Source organism: Cygnus atratus, chromosome 4 (assembly GCF_013377495.2).
Source record: "Cygnus atratus isolate AKBS03 ecotype Queensland, Australia chromosome 4, CAtr_DNAZoo_HiC_assembly, whole genome shotgun sequence".
In the NCBI taxonomy this organism is placed as follows: Eukaryota; Metazoa; Chordata; class Aves; order Anseriformes; family Anatidae; genus Cygnus; species Cygnus atratus.
Window position 1 is genome coordinate 21,464,843 of NC_066365.1, and position 22,781 is coordinate 21,487,623.

Below are 22,781 nucleotides of genomic sequence, written 5' to 3' on the forward strand. Positions count from 1 at the left end.
AAACAGAAAAGCGCAAGACATATCAGTTACATTTCAGTCAGTATAATCTCAAAACCTGCATTTAAGTCACCCAGAAGAAATGCCTTTTTTCCCATTCTCTTTTTTCTCTCTTGCATTTAAAAATATCAACAACGACAACAAAAAACATGTTCAATTAAGCATAAATTAATAAAAGGTATTTCTGAACTGCACATTGATTTATACAACATAAAGACAGCAACATATGAGATGTGAGTAACTATTAGAACACTATGGTTAAACAAATTTTCAGCTCTGTGTTTTTTAACCTTTCTTTTCTATTGCCTAGTTATAAAAACAGATGAAGCACTGATGCACTTCAAATAAGTGGTGTATGTGATCAAGCATGGCTTACAAATTATTTTGGAAAACCTAAACTGAAGTGCCCTACAAAATTCATCATCTCTATAGAAAATACATATTCTTATGCTACCCTACGCAGCTGTGAATCATGCCTGTCTAGATAAGCAGGTGATAGGTTGCCAGCAGCTTACTCTTCATACAGAGAAAAGCATTGGGAGAGAAAGAAAGAAAAAAAGCAACACTAAAAAACGACTAACAAACAAAATCTTTTGAAAAGGCTTGTTCAGAGATTCAAGCTTCATTTAACAAATGATTTGCATCTAAGGATGATTTAACATGCTTTTACTGTCAGTTTATGACTAGCTATTTCCAGGTAAACCATGGCTGAATTTTCTTCAAGGGTCATAAGAATGCATTTTAAAGTTTAAGCTTTACTAATTCATCACACAAAGTATCTGTACTTGTGAATGGCAAATGGCTGTCTAGGATCTAAGCCACACATTTAAGGGCTACGATTTTCTGACCAAAACTGGCTCAGGACTATTCAAAATTTAGGTGAGAGAGACTCAAGAAAAATTAATGGCCCCCATAACAATGAAAATTTCTCCCATCTGAATTGGAGTATCGGAATATTAATGGGGGCTAAAGAGTTGGGGAGTACTGAAAGCTGCATGGCTGCCTAGGTATCAAAATCAAGGCCTTATTGATTCTTCCTTGCAGTTTTCAGTAACTAGTGTGATAGCACAGGGGCCCCCTCATTAAATTTCCTATCTAGTCATCACCACGCTTTGCCTTCTACTTAACTTTCCTTTTGTGGTTTAAAATGTGTATTCTTTGGTCCATCTGTTGCTTAGTATTGATGTATGCTGATAAATGACCACTTACTATATTCTGCAGAGGATAGCATTTTAGCAGTGGATGAAATTAACCCCATTTTCCTGTATAGTATTTAAGGACATAAGTAAAGAAAAAAAGGATTTGATGTATTTGTTATTTCCATTTATCTTTGAGGCAAAGTATAACAGCTTTTAATTTGTTAAAAATATAGAAATGATAAAGGGGAAAAAAACTAATTTATATTTATAAAATATTTACAAAAGAAGTGTATATTTAAAAAAATAATCTTGGATTTCAGAGCAGAAGACGGCAGGATGATGAGCCGTCATTGCAGCATCAATATTCATTAACCATACAGTGGCTTTTTGCTATTCATTCAAAACAAGTAAGAACACAGAAAGAGATAATGAATATCTAAGTGCAAGAAAAAGGCAGTAGGGTAAAGGAAATTAAAAAGGAAAAAGTCCTACTGGAGAAGTTTCATATGCTTAAAAAGATGTGAGAAAGAATGAACTGAGCTGTATCATTTCTATAACTCGGAGCTGTGATAACTTGAAAAATTTTAAAGATGTCAACTGCTGGCAGAGGCTTCCTCCTCCTCAGTGGTAAGGAGGTCAGCTCTACCTTGCGAAAGGGAAAATGGATTTTTCTGTAATGAAGCAAATACCACATTCATCAACCATTTAAATCAAGTTTTCCATTCAAAAACTATTGATTTTAAAGCCTCTGTTAGCCAAAAGTGCACAGGCTCTTAAATGTTTTGAGAATCTTAAAGGGCAACATGAAAAAAGGTCGATAAAAAATAATCCCTTTATGTGGTTTGTATTTTAAAAGCTCCTACAACAAAATTAATAAAGTTTTTTTTTTTTTTGATTTTATATATTGGCTGGATGATTCAGACTCAATATTATACGCTAGACATTTTTAGATAACAAATGAACATAGTACACATGACCTATTGTTTCAGAGAGAAATAGAAAAAGAAAAAACCCTCATTATCTACAGAAAAAAACAAGAGGCATTCTGAAGCAAGGTCATCATGCAATAGGAAGCTCCTCGGTCATGAGTTGCCTTCTACGCACAACTAACAGAGAAGCTTTGAAAAATATGCAAATCCCCCTGCAGAGCCTCTTCTGGTGCTGATCCTTTAGAAAAGGGTTGAGTATGTCCCTCTGTCACAGATAAGGCTTTGGTCTGAAAACTATCCAGAGCTCAACAGGACTCCCAAAGTCTGAATCTTGTGTCAAGTTCCCCTTATGAAATAGCATGTTCTGTCACCTTGGGCACCTTGGCTTTGCTGTGGCCATTTCTGCAGCCTGGGAACCCTCAGGGAGGATGGTCTGAGCCAGCCTCAGCACCACCTCGCCTCCTCCAGGGACCCCACAAAATTCATTAGGTTATCAAGGATTTTAGAGTAAGAGGTTTTACGTCTCTGGGCATGACAAGAGGTTTTCTGCCCTCACCCAATACTGCATGTAAATTCCCATAAGGAATTTTGGTTGACAGTTGGCTTTCCTAATAAGATCAAGATTATCACTGAAGATTCATAACTACCTTCACATGTTAGGTTAGGTATTCTTTCCAATTGAAATACAACTCCTATTTTGTATTTGCATGCCTATTTAGAATTACTATTATTTTCAAAGGCTCTGTACTTCCATTTAAGTATAGAGTTTTGAAGGAAAAGTGTTAAAGTCTGGTGATGTAAACCAAACACAAAGAAAGGAAATGCCTTGAAAGGATGAAAGAAATTGGTGTGTTTCACTTACCATTTTCTCCAGCAGGTACTGTTACAGGATGTGTTGGCACAGTATCAGAATTCACTTTTCCATTCTCAAATGTATCGTTTTCAGTTTGCTGCAACTGCCAGTTGAGGCCAAACAGATGCATTGCTGGTGGTGAAGGATACAGGTTATTTGATGCTCTTAACCACAATGACAAATCACATAAATAACGGCTTTCCACGCTTTGCAGCAGAACAGAAAGTCATACATTAAAAAATTAAATTACAGGAACAAGCATTCAGAGACTAATAGTTCAACTTAGCAGTGGCATTAAGCAATTACTACCACTGTCCTTTAATGATACAGTGCTTTTGGTGAATACAGCTGACAAAAAGCTCACCAGTCTCATTTTGAGTCTTTTACTGGTCCCAAATCGATGTTCAAAAGGATAGGCAGTAATTATGTCCTTTCCTCTTTTTTTCACTTTTGATCCTTCTAAAGAGACAAACCATTTAAGTGAGCTCCTAAGTGACCTACTGAAATAAATGATTTCTGCAGCAGATGAATCTGTTCTGGTTAGCCATGAAAAGGAGAGGAAGAAGGGTGCTGTGGGTGTTATAGGGCTAACCTGTGACTTTACCACTCCTCTCCATGCTGTCACCAACACCTTGTGAAACCTCAAGTTTCATGCTAATCCCATATGCTAGTCTACAGCACAAGGCCAAGACCACTAGTACGGCTGGAGACACTGGGTACTTAGCTGCTGTAGTAATGACAATGCGTAAGGTAGGTTTCGGAAGTACTTAATTCTCCATAATCCCCCTGGAGATTGTCCAAAGCCACCTGGATGTGGTCTGGGGCAAGCAGCTCCAGGTGGCCCTGCCTGAGCAGAGGGTTGGACCAGGTGGGCTCCAGAGGGCCCTGCCAGCCTCAGCCATTCTGTGATTCTCTACTGCCTGCCTAAACTTTTAGAGCAAAAATATGGCAAACCAATTCACCTTAATGATATACTATGATACACATAACATATGCAACTTGTTGCTGTCTGTTGGCCGGTTTCCTTCTCTTCAAATGAATCTAGGATAACACCAAAAATTATTTTTTATTATAATTACTGTAATTTGCGTTTGGGATAACATGGATTTGCTTATTCTACAAGAGCAGTTACATCCAAAGATGAAACAGTATTTTGGTGCTACTGAGGAATAAAAATACAGTGGAAAATTTTTCTGTAATGATGTATTTTAACTATTAGTGCTGAATACAAGGAAGATGATTCACAGCATCTTGTTTCTTCTGCTCCTTCTGTCCCTGAAATAGATCACTGCTATAGCCGATGTTATTCATTCCTTCTATCCTAATGATAAGCAATTCTTCATTCTATTTGGTTTCATCTCTAATCTTTCAATCTCTCTGTATTGACCATGGCTACCCTTACTTAAGACAAACAGACTGCAGTGTAAGTTTAGTTAGGGAGACAGCAAACACTGCAGAATTAAGACCCTCTCTGCCAGGTCTTTGCCTTAAGCTCTCCCCCTCAGCACTAACAAAACAAAACAAAAAAACAGAACGCAACTGAAGACCTATTACTGAATGCTTCAAAGACTGAAATCCCCACTAGAGATGACATATTCTCTTTGTTCCAAGTCTCTGACTCCACTATTACTCTTCTTTCTCAGACCTTAAATTGCCTGTCAAAGCCTGATAATGTAGAATGTTCCCTGACCCTAAAACCTTATTTCTTTTTTCCCCTCCCACCTCTTGTTAAAACATAAATCTGAGCACCACCATTTCTGGCACATTGCTAGAATTAACCATTATTATTTCGTCCCTCCCTCAGCTGAAATTCTTATTTATGTATTAATCATCTAATGATTTTACCTGTTTTAATATATTTCATCAAAATCTCTAGGGTCAGATTCTACTATCTGTTATATCAGTTCACTTCACTGGCAGCAATGAAAGACTGCAAATAGCTAAATATTTCATGATTCAAACTCAGTACGTTTCTTGGAGAACTAAATCACCTCTCCTAACTTTGCTGGATTCTTATCACTTTTAATACTTCACAGGAGGAAAACAAACAAACAAACAAAAAGGCATCTACTTTGAAATAGCTTTCTCTAGAAGTGCATCCCTTCCAAGCACATGTGCTCGGAACATCACTGACAGCTCTTTCTGCTGGTACTATGTACATGCCCTGTACCTCTTCATGCTCCACTGGGAGGTCAGAAGGGGAAAATCTGACATGACCTTCTAGCCATTCCCTCATAATTCAAAACAGCTGGAATTTGAAGTCTTCAAAGGCAAGGACTGTGGGATCTGTATTGATTACATCTCAAAGAACCATAGTTACTACAAGGTAAGTGACAATTACCTTTTTTTTGTGTTTGTGCTGATGTGTATCCCACTGTAGCTGCCTGTCGAAGATGGTAATAGTTGTATCCCTCAAGAACACTATTGTTCTCTCAACTTTGACATTGAACTTGCACCAAGTTCAGTAAACAACATTTAATAAAAAGGAAGAGAATGATACCTGCAGCAGTTTCACAAATTTTTAATACTGGAATATTTTCTGAAGCAGACCAAAGATGTTGTTTGAGAGCTCTAATGACAACCCAAAACTTACAGTGTGTGCAAACGCACTATATAATTCAACTATCTAATCCCTTTGAGACAGTACTATGGAATTTAGAGAAGCCTCATTTCACTATAGACATATGGGAACAACATGAAAAAATTAGGCCTGTGGATACAGGACCAAAATATAAAGCACAATTGCCTTAGAGCTGTCAAACTTTAAGAACACAAGTAAATTTTATCAATGTATAGTTTATTCTTTCTTGTTTTACATTAAGATTGTTTTCTTCTCAGCCAGCCATCTAAACAATGGTAAACTTTAAGCTCTTATCATTGTTACAAGGATAGCGAGGCACCTTCTAAAAATTCCTGATGCCTAAATGACTGATAAACAGCACCTGGTAGTGGTAACTCTATACTGAGAGCACAGCTCAGTGGGAAGTCAAAGATTCTCAAGTCAAATGTAATGAACTGGTTCTGAATTTGCAGAGGTGGAGTGATGCACGCAGTCTGCAGGGGTGTACATCCTTATTTGGTCTCCTCAAGTCTAGAAAAGGATGAAGACTTTCTTGCATCTTTGGGAGGTGGATGTAAGAGTTCAATCCATTCTCCACTATTTCTGCAGATTTTTTTTTCTATTATATTCAGGGAAATCATAAATCCACTTCTTTCAACAAAGAATGTGTTATATGAAGCAAAGTTAAGGAGGAATGTATTTCTCGTTTGCCAGCTGCTATCTTAGTTGGAGTATATTGATTTTGGATTAGATACTGGCTGTCAGTTCTGATTTATTCTCATTAAATTTGGCATTTTTTTGGTGTTAGACAATGACAGTGAACACAACAGATCCTTCGTAGAGTACTAAGTTCTGAGCCTGTAATTAGGCTGCCAAATCAGTGAGGGTACTAACACTGTAACAACTTTCAATATTGGCACATCTTTGATGGCAGCAAGGACTTGTTTGAGAATGTCAGATGTCTCTAACGAGGAGGCACACAGCTTGTGATGGTTGTGGTCACAGACCATAACAATTTAGTCCAAATAACCCACAGCTGCAAGAAGGGATGAACCCTCAGTGAAAGGGTGAAAACATGGGTTGTCACAATCACACGTGCCAACAAACCCTAGCAAAAACCTCCTTTTACTTGTATCAAGACAGGGAATACTGCCCCTATTGAGGGTCAGGATGACTTAAGCACAGAAATAGATGATGATATCCTCTGCTTATTCTGCCTTTTCAGTCCACATCTCCATTCTGTGAAGTTATCTCTAGCTACCACCAACAGGTCTTCTTTACTTGCAGGCGTTGAGACAGTATTTTACCTTAGGACTGACAAACTTGCTTAGGGTGGTATTTGTACTGCTACTGGCCAGGTTATCAGCTTTATGGTCAGCCTTTAGAGTGCAGTGATAGTTTAAATGGTGAAGACTGCATTCCCTTCAACAGGGTGGGAAGGAGAGGCATCAGGAGAAAGTCCCCTAGGGTCCATGCGTATCTTTACATGAACACAGTGTCTGTGGTGGTGGATACAGCTGAATTCTCCAGAGCAAACCTTAAACATATGAGCAATAACCAAAGTAACAGTTCAGTTTTTCTTCTTCCCTTTATACGCCTTCAAAGCAGCACATGGCCTATATGCCAAATGGACTGGGATACTCAAAAGATTCAGAGCTCAGATTAAAGAAGTGCATTTATACCTACAGTAGCCTGTAAAAAACAGCATTTTTGTTGATGCTATCAAGTAATCTTACCATCTGTCACCATGCAGTTCACTGAAGGGTTTCTAAAGCACCTTAAACTACTTTTTCAAGCTTGGTTGATCTTACCTTTCACTCTCTGTAATCAACATCTAGTTCTTTTGGTTTGAAAGCAGTCTACAGAGTCTTCATTTCCACTTAATAATTAAAAAAGCAACAACGTATACATTTCACAGCAAATGCTTGAAAAAAAAATTACCTGTTTACACTTATAAAACATTTTACAATAATCTGCTTCAGGAAAAAGAAGCTGCTGTATCAGGCCCTTTCATTCATTTCAGGCTGCCAGCCTATTTACCTTGTATGCTCATTTCTCAAACAAGTATTGCTGTACTTACTTTATGCATTCTCTCTACAACAAACTTGTTCTTGAGCAAATACACTGTATTATTACTTCAAAACCATCTTCAAGACTTTCTTCAGTAAGCCAAAAAGAAATCGTTTTTTTTATTAGTAGGTGGTAAAAGAGAGGGGTAACTGTGTAACCATGTGAGAGAAGAATGGTGAGAGTTGACGAATCCTCAGCTTGGGCAGTGCTTTCCCTTCCCCATCTTGCTCACTGGCTCGAAGGCCTCTTCTGCCAAAGGTATGACAGGCAGAGAAGACAATTGTAACAGAAGAACACTCAAACAGTAAGAGGATAGGGACAGCTATTTGGTAGAGAAATTAGACAGGTGTCAGCAACCTCCAGGATCTGGGCTGCAGCAGTTGTCATTTGTACTGGAGAGCTCTAAACAGAAAAAGTCTGGACACAGATATGAGTATACATACTATGCAGTAAAAACAAAGAAACCTATCTATTGGTCTGGTCAAAATTCAAGGGTGTCTCTCATAAGTCATCAGCATCAACCACATCTGCTTTTAACGTACTGTGATTGACAGTCAGGCTCATGAAAAACAAAGTGCGCAGCAAACACCCGATAAGCTGTGCGAGTGAGAAGTATTAAACATGCAGGTGATAAAGATGAATAAGCAAAACTGTGTGCATACTAGCAGAGGCTTTATTCACAGAGGTATCCCTCCAGCAACTGGATAGGCAATGCGAATTTGAGCATGAATTCTCTAAGTACTGGCTGGTTGTGCCAGTAATGCAACAGGTGACATTCTGCATTTGGTAAATCTGTCTTCTGCAGAGCAAGAATTCTGAAGGGGACAGCACACTTCAGGGGAGCAGGAATTTCACACACAGGTAGATCCTTTTAAGTAGAAAGAAGCAGAAACTGAGTTGCCTGAATTGGGAAACAGACTTCCAATGCTCCTCCAACTCTTCTTACAACAGATGAAAAATTAAAACTAGACAGTAGAAAAAAAATATTGGGCTATCTCAAAGTAGCAAGTATCTCCCCAAGATCTCTGGAGATTAGACCTGTGGACTATGTTCTATAAACATAAAATTCTCGACACTGCGGGGAAAGTTGGCAAGAGGAAGGAACCGAATGATGTTGGTGACCCTCCTTGCCTCTGCCATGCATTTTACAAGGTATGTTAATCAACTCTTATTATTCATGAAGCTGTACTTGAAGATGAGCGTCTTGCTAAGATATTGAACACATCTTCCAGGTCTGTAACTTCTATGTACTTCTGGGTGCTAGTGCTTTCAAACTCTGGTATACTAAATTGCTTCCCTAGAATTAATAGAATAATATATATGCACACTTGCACATAAGGAAAAGTGAATATCATTTATATTTAAAGCAATGCAAAAAGATTATAATTTAAACTAAGCAAATTGCAATTATTGCTCAATCTTGTTGAAGGATTATCTTCTAGTTCATCTCCCTGTTGGCAATACATTTTCAAATGAAATATTTGAACACTGAAGTGGTTTTTAAAATTATCTCCCATATATTTTTCTTGCAGCTATAATTAGAGTCTGAATCTATTTTATTCTGAAGGACCTGGAGTGGACCAGAAGATGTGCAAATCAACTGTCAGTGATTTGCATTCATTTCCTCTTTTCTAAGATAATAGGATGCCTTGGATGTTGCTGCAGATCAAATAGTCAATTAAAATAGTAAATTAAAATTTTAAATAAGTGAATTACAAGTTATAAAGACAAGTTCTTTATTTATTACTGTCTTTCTCAAATCAACAAAAAGCCTGTTATTTTTAAATTTAAAGTAACTTGAAAGTGCATTTTAAGACTCTTCATAAGGTTAGCCAATGGGAGCATCACATATTCATTAAAGTTTCTGAACCTGTGTTCTGAATGTAAAGTATTTGCTACAACATTGTAAGAAAACTTAGCGATGCCTATTAGGATCAATACATTAACTGAAGAAGTGTGATCACTTTCCTCTTATCCTTAACTATTGAATGGGTCCATTGAATTTTTTGCAGGGGAAACAGTAAAATCAACTTTTACACTCCATTCTTCTTTTTTCCTTGGAACCTTTTAATAAAAAATTTGCAAAACACATCACAAAAAATTGCCTAGAAGAAATATGGCACCAAAGAAGTGCCAGGTATCTGCTATGGATAAACTTAGTTTCTTCAACCACCAATCAAAGATGCTGTTTTAAAGTACAGTTGCATTCAAAATGTTAAGAAAGATGTGCAATGATCTCAGTGTAACTATTTTTACCATGTTCACCAAGAAGTGGAATGTTTATTGCTCTGTAAACTTGTATGTCTATATGTCTCGTTTTAGTTGTCAAGCCAGTGACTTTTATATAACAATGGTCTAATTCTGTCAACAGCATTATGTGAGGCACATTCAAAGCTTAAGGGAGAATCCAGATTTCTTACAACAGAGACAAAGATCCTTATTCAGTAGCCACTTATTTAAATAGCATGTATTTGTTACAGCTTGTTTCACATTTACCATTTATTCTGATGATCATCCAACATTCTCTGATACGTAATAGTCTTCAGTATTACCTAAATAGCTGTTAGTATTATCCTGGACCTTCTCCTGAACATTTTTTTTTTCCAGATAACTCTGTTCACAGTAAACAAGATGGTGAAAGTCATTACAGGTACAGAACTGATGGGGAAGTGCACATTAGATTGCTGACTCCTTTGAGACAAGGGCTGTTTTGTCTCTCTTAGTTCAGAGAAGGGCATGAAAAACATTCCATAAATTTGGGGTTTCTATCTAATAAAGTCATAATCAATGATTTCCTTGTCAAACATTTTGGAAAAAAATTCCCCTGATTTACACTTTTCAAGACAGGGTTAAGACTGCAGGATAATTACTTCTCTGTATTCCTTCAGGCATTTCTTTACTCTCTTCCTTCTCAGGCTTTAACTCCTTCCTTTTCCTCCTTTAACTCACTTTCTGGAAAACAGATGAGGCTCAGGTTTGTTCTTGTCTATTTTTTTTTTTCTATAGCTCCAACTCTTGCTCAGGGTGACATCCTTTAGATGGCAGCCCTCATAAAACAGCAGTGTTAAGAAAAGCAGTACCAATGTAATGTCTCAACATCCGATGGAAACATCTTACTTAGGCAAGAGCATCAATGAATGGGTCCAAGCATTTTTATAGTTCAAAAGCCTTATTTATTACCGAACCCTCCACCACCAAATCTCTCAAGGGATATAATAATAATGAAATGGCACTATATGATCATGCATAACCTATTTGCATGTTGATGGCATAGAGAAGTGCAGTCTGATGAAAAGATTTAAGAACCAAACGAAAAAGAAACAGAGGCCAATTACTGGGATGTTCAAAGGACACACCAAGCTGGGATTTTATAGCATATAGTTAAACACTTGTGTTGCATATTTCCATCTCATGACTGTCTAACAAAGATCAAAGCTTTTTTATTCCATACTAAGAAGGACAGAATATTACAGCAAACATGCAACAAGGAGAAATGTAATAAGATTTAATAAAAGATGATAATAAGGTTTGATAAGAACTTTTGGAATGTCACCAAATTTGGAATGTAGGATGAAAGCATCTGCATGTAGAGATTGTAGTGTGTTATTTGGAACCCTGCAGAGCTAAACTGTGATTAGAAATACATATTTTTCCATAAATTAGCTTTTGTTTAGAATTTCCTGCTGAGATCATATGCAAGTTGATTGTGCAAGTCAACATATAGGTTTTCTCATCCTTTGCTGTTGTTAGGCTTCATGATATCACAATTACAGCTGTCCACTTATAGATCAAAGGTAGGTGATTGAAGCCACAACAAAATAACCTGTAACCTCTTTACAACAATTCCTTTAAAGTGACTTAGATCTATGCTAGATAAGTATCACTCACCTATCGGAACTGTTGTGTAGCTGCATAAACCAAACACTACATGCAGATCAATTTGCAACCATGCAATTTCCACTTAGTTTCATATTAAAAAAAACCAACACACACACACAAAATGAACACTGAGTTTACCACTGAAGAGATCTTTTTACAAAACACATCCAGTATAAACTTGTAAGCTATTAGCTATCTATCTGTACATGCTAACAAACTTGTGCAAATCCTTGGTTCAAAAAAGTTTCAAGATTTAAGTCAGTTCAGGAATTTCAATCATGCCCCTACCGAAACCTGTCCATCACCCTCAGGTTTAAGCTCGGTTCCTTGTGGCTATATATATAAAAAATATAGCTCCTCACAATACCACCAGGAATCACGATTGGGTAAGCAGCTCTGTCTCTGGGCCAGAGAAAGGAGTAAGGGCACAGGAGGGACTGGCTAGTAGATGGAGCATGCTTTATTTTATTGTCATTAATGTGTTTTATGTGGATTGCAATAATACACCATGACTATAGTTCCTCTAGAGGCTTCACTAAAGTGAGACATGGCTTTTATGAAACTATTCCTGTGAGCAAAGATGCACTCTAAGCACATGAAAAATACTACTAATAAAAAGAAAACCGAAAAATTAATTTATCATATATGAACTATGAAAGAAACCTATGACATAAAGACAACCCTACTGTTAATTGTTTGTAAGGCCAGTGAATTGTGCCTTGCAAGCCACTTTGTACTTTTTTTTAATAGTTATGTAAACCCTGGGAAAAAACAAGTTAGAATTAGTTTCACATTAAACATCACCCCAGCCCCCACCAATAAAATCAGCTAAGGCACTGAACTATAAAACCTCACAGGTGATATTAAGAATAGGCAGTCTTAGCTCTGGAGCAGCACTAAGATTGATCAAGAGCACTGACTGATCTTGCTACTGTATGAAAATATACTGGATCAGTGATAAGGATGTGTTTTAAAATTATCTAGTCTTGGCTCCAGGTGAATTGAAATAACAAGAAGGATTCAATTTCTCATTTTCAAACTTGTGGATACCTGCACATCATTACTTCTTCTTGAGATTACTAATAGACAAGAAACACAGAAAGAAGCTGCTGGGGACTGAAAACCTGAAAAATAAGTTGAAAATCTAAAGAACTATTACTTGTCAACGTGAAAAGTTTTGGAGTCAAATGCATATCCACTGTCTAACAAAAAATTCTTCAATAAAAACTGCTGTGAAACTTGGCATTTCAAAGGTGAAAGAGAAGATGAACAGCAGATGAGTTTGAAGCTTTCACAAGTGAAGATAAATGTATCATAGCAAGTTATTGTGTTACACACCTTTTGAAACTCAAGTACATGACTGGTTGACAAAGGGTGTTAACAATACCCATCTGGCTCTTGTTTTTACAATTTCGAATTAAGCATTATTTAAATAATAATAATGGTCTTCCTGTACCATAATAATGTAAAATCAGAAATATTTTTCATTAAAAACATTGGAAACATATCTGTTTCTTTCCTTAAAGGCGTGTGGAGCTAGTTATCTTTCCCAATGGCCTATATTCATCCGTGATACCTAACCAACCTCCCCACCGCCCGCCCCTTATTCCTCATGTAGAGATATTAGAAGAGGTGATTTTGTGTGATTCTATTTCATCACATTTAGGCAAAAACATTCTTTCTTGGTTGTTTGCTTGGTTTTATTATTGAGGGAAACTGAGCATTTCAAATGCAAACATCCACATAATCTGAACAGTTGTTAACACTTTTCCTTTTCCTGAATTATAAAATTACAGATGTTGTTATAGGAGATGATTCCTAAGAGAAGACCTTTTTCTGGTTTTGTTGTGTTTTTGTGAGTGAAGTCTTCTGAAATGGCATCCATGTGAAAATAAAGAATCTTATATTTAAAGGTTCCTGTCTACTTCAGAGGACTCCTATATTGCATCCATAATTAATCACTGCAGTGGGGGAATTACACCTGTGTAAAAGCCATGTGTACTTGCCATCTCAGTCATAAATGTAACATCAAAGGAGATTGCTCGCAGCAAGTTTGGACATATGTACTTGACCTTTTTATTCTAAAGTGCTTGTGTATGGAGAGGTTTACAAAAATCTCGTCTAAATCAGGCATTTTACCAGCATGATTTTTTTAAAGCATTCAAAACAGAACAAGCAGTTTTCTTCACAGAAAAGATGCAAGAAAGGATTGCAATTTATAGAAGAGATGCAATTTACGGAAAATATATAATTTACACACAAAACTACAACTTTAACACGGGTATTATTAATTCTGATATCACAGTGGATAGCACATCTCTAAGGGCTGGCTTTTTTCTGCACTAATACAAATCATAAATTAATGGGAACTACCAGGAAAGAAAAGAGGTCTGTAATCTTACGTCCACAAACAACTTAAATCATACAAGTAATTTCATCTCTGCTTTGAAAAACGTCTTAAACATAAACATAACTTTGAAGTACTACATGTGCTTACATACTATTAAAATATAGCACACGTTTACCACCATTGATAAAACAGGAACTACATCTTTGAACTGCTCTAAGCCTACAGTTTATCCAAAAGAGTAGCTAGTATTATTTAACCACATTTCTGAAATACTCATAATTAGACTGAAAAAATGCTACTGTTTGTGGGTCTGCCAGAAGACTATAGGAGGATTGCAGAAGGGCCCACATCTCCACAATGATGTGCTTGTGAGACATTTCAGTATTCTTGGAAACACCATCCGTATTTTGAAAAAGCACCATATTGCATTACAGTATGACAGCAAAATAACACAATGTGGGCCCTATGGACAATGACATCATGTCACCTTTCGGTTTATCACTACACCTTATGTTGCCAGGATCACTGAGTTTCAATTCGCTCCACTGGGCAAAAGTGGAAGAGTGACAGGCCTATTGCCAAAAACCTTGTGACAAATCATAATTAAAACACAAGCCTTTTTAGGAGCAGAGGTGGGTATTCTCCTTGCCAGATTAACTTTTAATCCCTCAAAATCTTGTCAAGTCTCTTTTAACCTCCTGACTGCCAATTACATGTTCCTACATCCTTCTGTGTGAGGATTATCTTTCTCAGTAAGTGTTTTACTTTCAGTGTCACTAACAATAACAGCATGTGACATCCACAACACCAATCTAATATTAATACTGTGCACTCCTGAAACGGTAAATATTATATTATGCTTTGCACTTAGTCTGAAACACAGTGACAAGATCTTTGCTTAAAAAGCATCAACTAAAGGCATTATCCATAATGGAATTCTTGCTAGAAACAAAAAAGTACATTTAATGTTCATGCTTTAACACATAGATGTTCAACACATTCAGTTTTAGTGCAATTTCAATGAAAAATGTTAAAAACATTTTCAGCCTGATCACCCCCAACAAGGTGGTGAAGCATAACTTATTCATTTTCTGACTAGTCATTCTTTGTCTCCCAGGTCTGAAAGAATATGGCAAACATAAGAAATTACTTTATTGTTTATAAATATTTCCACACTAAGAAGGCATAGTTAGCTCATCAGCAATGCCTGCTCTAAACATTGTATGAACATCGTGCAGAATCTAAAAGCCATGGCCATGAGATACCAAGGGAAAAATTATCTCATATTAGATAAAGCTGAACATCACTGCAATGCAGAAAATCATGGAATTACTAGCACTAATATTAAGCTTTATGATAAAGCATCAGAACAGTATGGACAATCGTGCATATCTGAAGAATGTCATTTATAAAAGAACAGGTCAGAAATGAGTGAAAGGAGTTGATTGACCTGATATTACTAAAGTATGGCCTACAAATACTAATTATCTGGCTTTTATAGTACTGTTTTTGAAGATTATAAAGTACTGAAATGCAACTTGGAGATTGGTAGTTCAGACGTAAGGGACTTTCCTAAGGTCTGTTCAGGATACCAAAATCCTTCAGAAATTTCAGGAGGTGGTTTCTACCTGCTCTGTAACTGTGTGTTCACCAGGTATATGGGTATATAACCCCCCACTACAGGTCCAACAGCAGAGGCTACACACACCCTTTGGTCCTGCCTTATATTTCTATAGGGTATCTACTACTCCGTCCTCCCAGAACAACATCCAGCACAACTTCGTAAAACAACAGGCACACAGATTTTGACCAGCACACAGCAGATCCACACACACTGGGGAGGCTGGGCCTTACAGCCCCCACGTGGCATTGTCACCAGTGCAATTGCTGCCTGTGATATTTGGAGCTGAGAGAGACATGTAAACATCCGTTCTGGACAGAAGGAAAACACCGCTACGTACTTAATCCACAGCTTTTTAATTTGAGAGTCAGACAATTCAAGGTGGAAGTGATACTGGAAATCTCTAGCTTGGAAAGAAAAGCCTGACACGGAGCACTGCTGCTGCCTCCAGAAGCACAAGAGACACCCAAAGCCTTCCTTAAAAGCCTGAAGGACTGTTCGGATGAGTTGTTGTCTGTGACTTAGCAAGGAGCTATGTACCTTCCCTCCACAAGCACCTTCCTTTTAGAATCAGTGATATATACAGGTATTAGTCTTCCTCAGCATCTCTAATTTGATGGAATGAGAAATGCAGTAGGAGCATAAACCTGGCTAACTGTGAAAATCTGCCACATAGCTGCAGACAGGGAACATATTTCCAACCCACACACCTCAGTGAAGCATTACTCATAACCAAGGTCCAAGCGCAACCTAGGAAGCAGAGTGGGCAGAGAATGCAGGCACCCTGCTGGAAATACAATAGTTCTTGATAAAGCTCTCAGTGACAATGGCATTACAATACTCAAAATTAAATGCAGGTCAAAGAGAAAAAGAGTTTCTATAAACACATACTGAAAGTAAAGCTGATTAATGGCAACGTAACTATATTCTCCTTCATGCCTGTTAATTACAATACCTATGCTGGTTATTGTAATAAAAATTCCATTTAAATGGCATTATTAATTAAGTTGTTTTCATCATTCCTGGCAGTAATTGAGCTTTACGAACAGCAGCATAATGTTAACTTGGCATTGCAATCAAAAAGACATATTATGTTGTTCTTTACTGATAAAGTAAGATAGATTCCTTTCGACTACAGGTATATTTAGTCATTGCTTTAATCATGAAAATCCAGTTCTGTAACTGTCATGACTAACTGTCCATTAATTCTGGGGAAGGTGCTTCTGCCCTACTATGACTTCTGCCACTGAGCCCAACAGGAAAGGCATCTGGTCCTCTGCAATCTGTGAGTAGATGTGAATGCCAGCAGCTGTCACACTAAATCTTCAGTAACGCAGGTGAACCACAGACAACAAACTCGGAAACAGCACTGGAGAGATGGAAAGTTAACCTCAGTCTGCAGAAACAGACAATTTCCTAAATTTTTCAGGATTACTTACAACTCACCTGCAAGGAAGTTAATTGGCCGTCAGCTGTAATTTTTATACCCTGAATCCTTCTGTGATGCTCTCCTCTAATGACAAAACTTGTTTGCTATCTTTTCTGTCCACCTACCTCTACCGTAAAAACTCTTACATGAAGTTGCTCTGTTCTTACTCTCAACAAGTTCTTCTCTCACGCTCTGAAGATAGTTGTTGATGGAAGTTAATTATTAGAAATTCATTAGTGGATAAATTTTCAGCTTAAATGTCTTCAGATGATGAAAAAAACAATAACAATTTTCAGACTGAGAAAAAAATTGAATGTACAATATAACAGAGTGAGCACATTGTCTATTTTTTATATAAATGTAGAAAGAATGTATTATCAGTGATTATCAAACATGGCTTTCTAGTCTGGTATCTCTTTTTTGTTCATATTTCATTTCCACTTTGGATTATGACTGTGTGGTCATCCTTGAATCACAGCAGAACAGTGACTTTTCTAATGGCTCTCATAGAATGAAATATCAACTACAATATATGTTGTCCCAGAAGATGTTTCAGTTGTTAAATCTAAAAGTTAGCTTTCTTTTCTGTCCAAAATGGATTTACTTAACTGCTCACGGGAAGCAGGAGTGATAAAAGTAGTCCTGTGGCCATTTCAATTAAATAAAGTTCTATTTTTTTAAAGAGATGTCCTTAAGTTGCCACTGATATTTAAATCTTTATCACAAAGAATAACTGGCTGCCATACATTCTTCTCCTGACTACTGGCTGCAGAGGTAATGCTAGCACAGCGATCAATTCTGAGGTACACAGAGCCCAAAATGCTCATAAGATACAAACAGACTGCCGTTAAAAAGTCAGAACAGCAGAGGTGGACTGAACAGGTCAGGTCTCTCACCGTGTATTCAAATAATATTTTATGTTAATAGAAACCCATTTAGTAGCCATAGGACAACATTCATGACAGATGCATGGGATCATTCAGCGTACAACTCTCCAAACTCAGTTGATTAAATCTGGCACTGTGTAATTCCAGCACTGACTGAGGAAAACCACTTGCCTGTTGGGTCCCCATGCAAGTGAAAATGGCACTAACCTCTTGTATCAACTTAGCTAATGTCAAGATAATGCCATTGGCAATGGAAAACCTGTTGCCAAAGCAATTCCTCGGCTAGAAAGAGGGGCCCTGATATCACAAATTCTCATTAATTTTATCTACTGTGAATCCGCACTAAAGAAAAAATAATTAGTACTGTACCAATTATTCCTTTAATGTAGCTGGTCAGAATCTATGCTATGCAACAACATACTGAAAACAACTCCTGATATAATTCTCTGTAATTGAACAGGGGATTCTTCTGTTAAAAGAAAACACATCCAAGAACAACAAACTGCTCCCCTTAGTAACAAAGAGAGTGGATAGAGAAGATCCAAAAGCTAGAATTGGCAGTTACATACTGGACATTACATACAAAACTTTGATGTTTCACCTAGGCATTTGCTCTACCAAACTTTTACTGCATTCATTCACTGCAAAAGATGGATGCTGAATGAGACAGTAAGTCACGGGGAGAAAAAGGATAAAGTTCTGTTTTGTCTTGCACGTTGTAAAGCTGGACTCTATTTCTGACTCACACAGACTGCCTGGGTAAAATACTCATGTGTATATAAAAAGAGGTCAAACTGAGGCAATGTCATATTTCTTACTCTTTCATGACTTAAATTTAAGACTGTTCTTTCTAGTCTTCCAAACAGGGAAATAGAAAAGAATATTTTTGAAGTTTTCTAAAAATGTTCATGTTGGAAAAAAATTGTCATCTTCATCCTTGGTTGCAAATCTGATTATGAATAGCAGTTAGCCAAATGAGCAGCTTAAAGAAATTTCAGTGTAATCTCGATCCCCAAACTAAGCAGTTTATATTCTTTATTCTCTTTCTTTATAATACTCTATTTCAGGAAGATGTTCTTTGAATCCTTTACTTTAAACTGGAGCTGGTTTTTAACTCCACTTTCCTATATATGCTGTACTATATCTTGGTTAAGCGCTTCTTACTTGCATGTTTCTCTTGCTTAACTCATTGTTTCTCAATTGTTTGACAGTAGACGAACCCTTTAATACGAAGGTCAACATTTTCCACAACTCACATTTATTTTCTCTAAAAATTAGCGGTCTCATTGACAGGAATGGTAAGTTTCAACATTCTGAATATTTTAAATGGTTGAGAGACCACCAGTGCTCAAGAATCAAGAGTATGCAGGGAGGCTGGCAGTGAGACTTTCCTTTCTTTAGACAAAAATAATGTTTTCAATTCCTTGTGACCTCTAAGACTGCATTAAGTGGCCTTACAGTGTGGCGCTTGCTGTGGTCCCTTTCTGTGCTGACATCTGCTGCTCTCACCTCCTCTTTGTAGACTTTGTAAACATAGGAGTCTTTCCTGTTACAGTGATGGAAGAAGTGCAAGACAGACAGGACTCGGTGTAGCTCCCCTCCACTGGCGGGGCTAACTGACTGCGCAGCTCTGCAAAGGCAGACATGAAGTCTAGCAAACTGTCTCTTCTGCCTTATGTTGTCTAAGCAAAGGGATCCGTAGTCACTTTCTCTACCCCATATCCACTGCAACTAAAGGAAGCCTGGCCATGACATGTTGATCTCTACCCTTTCCAAGAAGGGCCCAGTTACATCGCCAGTCCCCAGGTGAGCGATCCAGTTAGGCCTTCGACCTACAGCTGCCACAGTCACGCAGCGGACAGGGTCCACACGGTGTTCCTTATCAATACACACTGCCATATTTTACAGCAATGGCTGTAGTGTTTTAATGCTTGTGGCAATGTCTCCCTGTGAAGTCAAAAACACGTCTCAAACTGGCTTCACAGATGTGACACGCCACCTCAGCTGCTGTAGGCCTCAGCAGACAAGCCAGATCACTGTGTTAGAGGCATGTCACACATTGCTAGAGGTCACACAATACCACAGCCCTTCCCAATGTTTTAGTTTATTATCAATTTCCTCCTCTTTCAATTCCTCTTTCATACCTACACTATGAAATATTTAACCAAGACGAAGGACTATTTCCATCTTACATAAATGATTTCCACCAATTTATACTTAGATGGCCTATTAAATGGAGAGTATTTCTGATATTATGTCTGCAGAGATGGGAAAACCACATATTTGAATGAGTGTAATCCATTCATGGTTTTACGGACCCCAAGTTCTCTAGAGAGCATCCCTGAGTGCTGGATTTTACATTTAGATTGCTGAGTTAGCTGAAATATGTGTAATATCACCAGTAGGCAAAGAGCTCCCTGTTGACTACGGGCAGAGGAAGGCCCTTGTGCATTGTTTATTTCAGCAAGTATGTGAGCTGGCATGTGCCCATGAAATGTACAGCTAAATTTGTCTTTTTTTTTTTTTTTTTTTTAACAGAGTATGTGAATAAATGATGTGTGGAGCTGAAAGCTCTCACTCACTGGAAAGCCTGGTTCTTTTTCCTGAATACAGGAATAGAGGCACATTAGACATGCTTATATTTCTTAATGTGCCTGTGGGAGAAATAATCCAGTACAGCTATCTTCTTGTGCCTCTCAGATTCATAAGTAATCTCGCTCTTTCAGGCTAGCAAAGTGTAGAACTCAGTTCACAATCAGGTCTTCAATATTTTACTATCTGTATGGCTATTCTTCCCAGTTTTTGACAGCAATACTTCATACTGAATTCCTTCTTTCATAGTTATGTATTCTTTTAGTAGCAGATGTTTGGTTGTAGTGATTTAAGAGGCAATATTATGAAGACTGAGCACAATTACTATATTTTGTAAATGGGATTATTTGAATCCCACTTTAAAAAAGATGCACTGTCGAAGCTTAACTCTACACTACACCTTTATACTGCTGTGCACATTCGCATAAAAAAAATCCAAGGCTTGCAGTGGATGGGGCAGCAGTGGCAAGCCCTACATTTGTATACATGCATTTTGCTCTCTGGGGCTCACAGCTGAGGTGGAAAGGGTGCTCTGGGGGTTCTGCTTTGCCAGGGCAGAGAGGAATTTCTCCAGCTACTCAGCAACCCACTTCCTTGCATTGTTCACAGGAGCTTCAGCCCAGTAAGAACTACTTCAAAGGCTTTATACAGCTTATGCTCTGCTTTGGATTGAAATGTAGCAAGCCTGTTTCAACAAAGGCAATGAAGATTTAAGGATCACAGGGCCTTCTAGCCTTTATTATTAATTTAACCTGATTTTAAAACGAGGGAGAGAAGGAGAGATTGACTCCCCCCCCTTCCTCTTCTTTTCTTGACTTCTTAAGACTCTGAATTGGAACACAACCAATGCCTTACAAAAACCAGACCCTTAAATTTTCATTTCTGATTTTAACTTCTAATTAGCAAATTTTTTTTTTTTTGTTTAAGTCTTTGAAGACCATTTAAGGACTCAGAGGTAACAAAATCTGTAATCTGGACAAAGCCATGGAAGAAATCATGCACACATACATGATAAGCCTGTTCTGTTCCCACACTGAAGTCAATAATGTTTTTGTCATGGGCAAGTGATTCCCCCACTAACTGCCTAAACCTCAAATTATATGATATTTAGAAGAAGCATTTATGAAATTAAATAAAGTGAAGAAGAAATAAAAGAAATCATGTGAAATTCAAGTTGGCAAAAATTAACAAACAGAGAAAACAGTAAATAATTAAAAATAAACACCCCACAAGAGAGGAAGAAGTCTCCTTCTTCTCTGCGTGTTGTCCTTTTGGACATTTATTTTCCCTACCTTGCAATCAAAGTCTATATTAGGCCTTTGCACAAGCTATAAACACAAACATACATGTATATAATGATGAAATAAGTTATAATTCCTAAATGCTGTGTTAGTTACATTTCATGCAAAATGAGAAGTGTACCACAAATATGCTGCAAGCTATATTCACGTCACAGAACTTTATAGCCTGTATTTTGCATATATGTTTGTAAGTACTAGACACCACATATCTTAATTGCAATTTGAATACTTCTTTGAAATTAGTTCATCCATTGTCATGCCACAGAGTGCTTGCAAAGTATTCAGATTTTCCATCATCTCAAAATAATTAGGAGTTTTCATTAAGTCATTGTTGTGGTTTTTACTTTTACCAAAAACTCTGCTATACACGAAGGTTGAGATGGGACAGCACGTCTACAGTCTATCAGACATCCCTATTTATGATGACAGTTATCATGAAAAAAAGGAACTCACCTATAAAGTAGGACAGCAGTATTGCCAGCAGCACTGAGACCCCTACAGCACAGAGAGCAGTACATTTCCAGCTACAGTACTTCGAAGACTTCTTGAATTTAAAAGCACTTCTGGACAGAGTGTTCCTAGGTAGTGGCCGAGTAGGAGGGGAATAAACAGAGCCGGATGCCATTGTGTACCCTGGTGTTGCAGTACTGAACAGCGGTGTGGTCCCTGTTCCTGTTTTGAATAGGAAATGCCTGTGGAAGGAAAGAGTGTATGGTAAACTACACAAGTAAATTAAGCTGGAGCACAGGCAGTCACACTGCTTTTGTTTAATGTTGTCTATTTTTCAAATGTCTACTAGCATCCAGTCTGCAAAGGGTCATAAAAACAACACTTGTCACAGCACTTGCACTTTAAAAAGGCACTTTCATTTTAAGAAAAGATTGAAAAACCCCAAAACATGAGTGATACACTGGTATCCAGTTAAGAAACAGAACTACCAAAAAATACCGTATGGCAGAGAGGAGGTCTCTCAGAGTTTATCCAACAAGTACGGACAGGCTTTCTACTGCTGTTTATTTTTGTTGGCTTCCACTACAGACTACAGGGAACTCCATTAAAAAGTCAATATTATGCAATCTGACTGTAGCCCATACTACTTATCACAGTTTTCTTGGGTCAAGTACAAAGAAAACAGTAATCTTTCAGATATAAACTTTTGGCAATTTTGCCAGAA

The 22,781-nt window shown here is 37.5% G+C and overlaps 1 protein-coding gene across 5 annotated transcripts in view; it reads right to left on the bottom strand.

Moving 5' to 3' along the window:
* Positions 1-22,781, bottom strand: part of TENM3 (teneurin transmembrane protein 3) — a 420,747-nt gene that overhangs the window by 97,162 nt on the left and 300,804 nt on the right. For all 5 annotated transcript variants that reach the window (XM_035557879.2, XM_050710510.1, XM_035557878.2 and 2 more), the window contains 2 exons: positions 22,061-22,299; positions 2,928-3,050 (listed from right to left, as the gene is read on the bottom strand). In XM_035557879.2, coding sequence (XP_035413772.1) covers positions 2,928-3,050; positions 22,061-22,299 — 362 coding nt within the window. The remainder of the gene's footprint in view (positions 1-2,927; positions 3,051-22,060; positions 22,300-22,781) is intronic.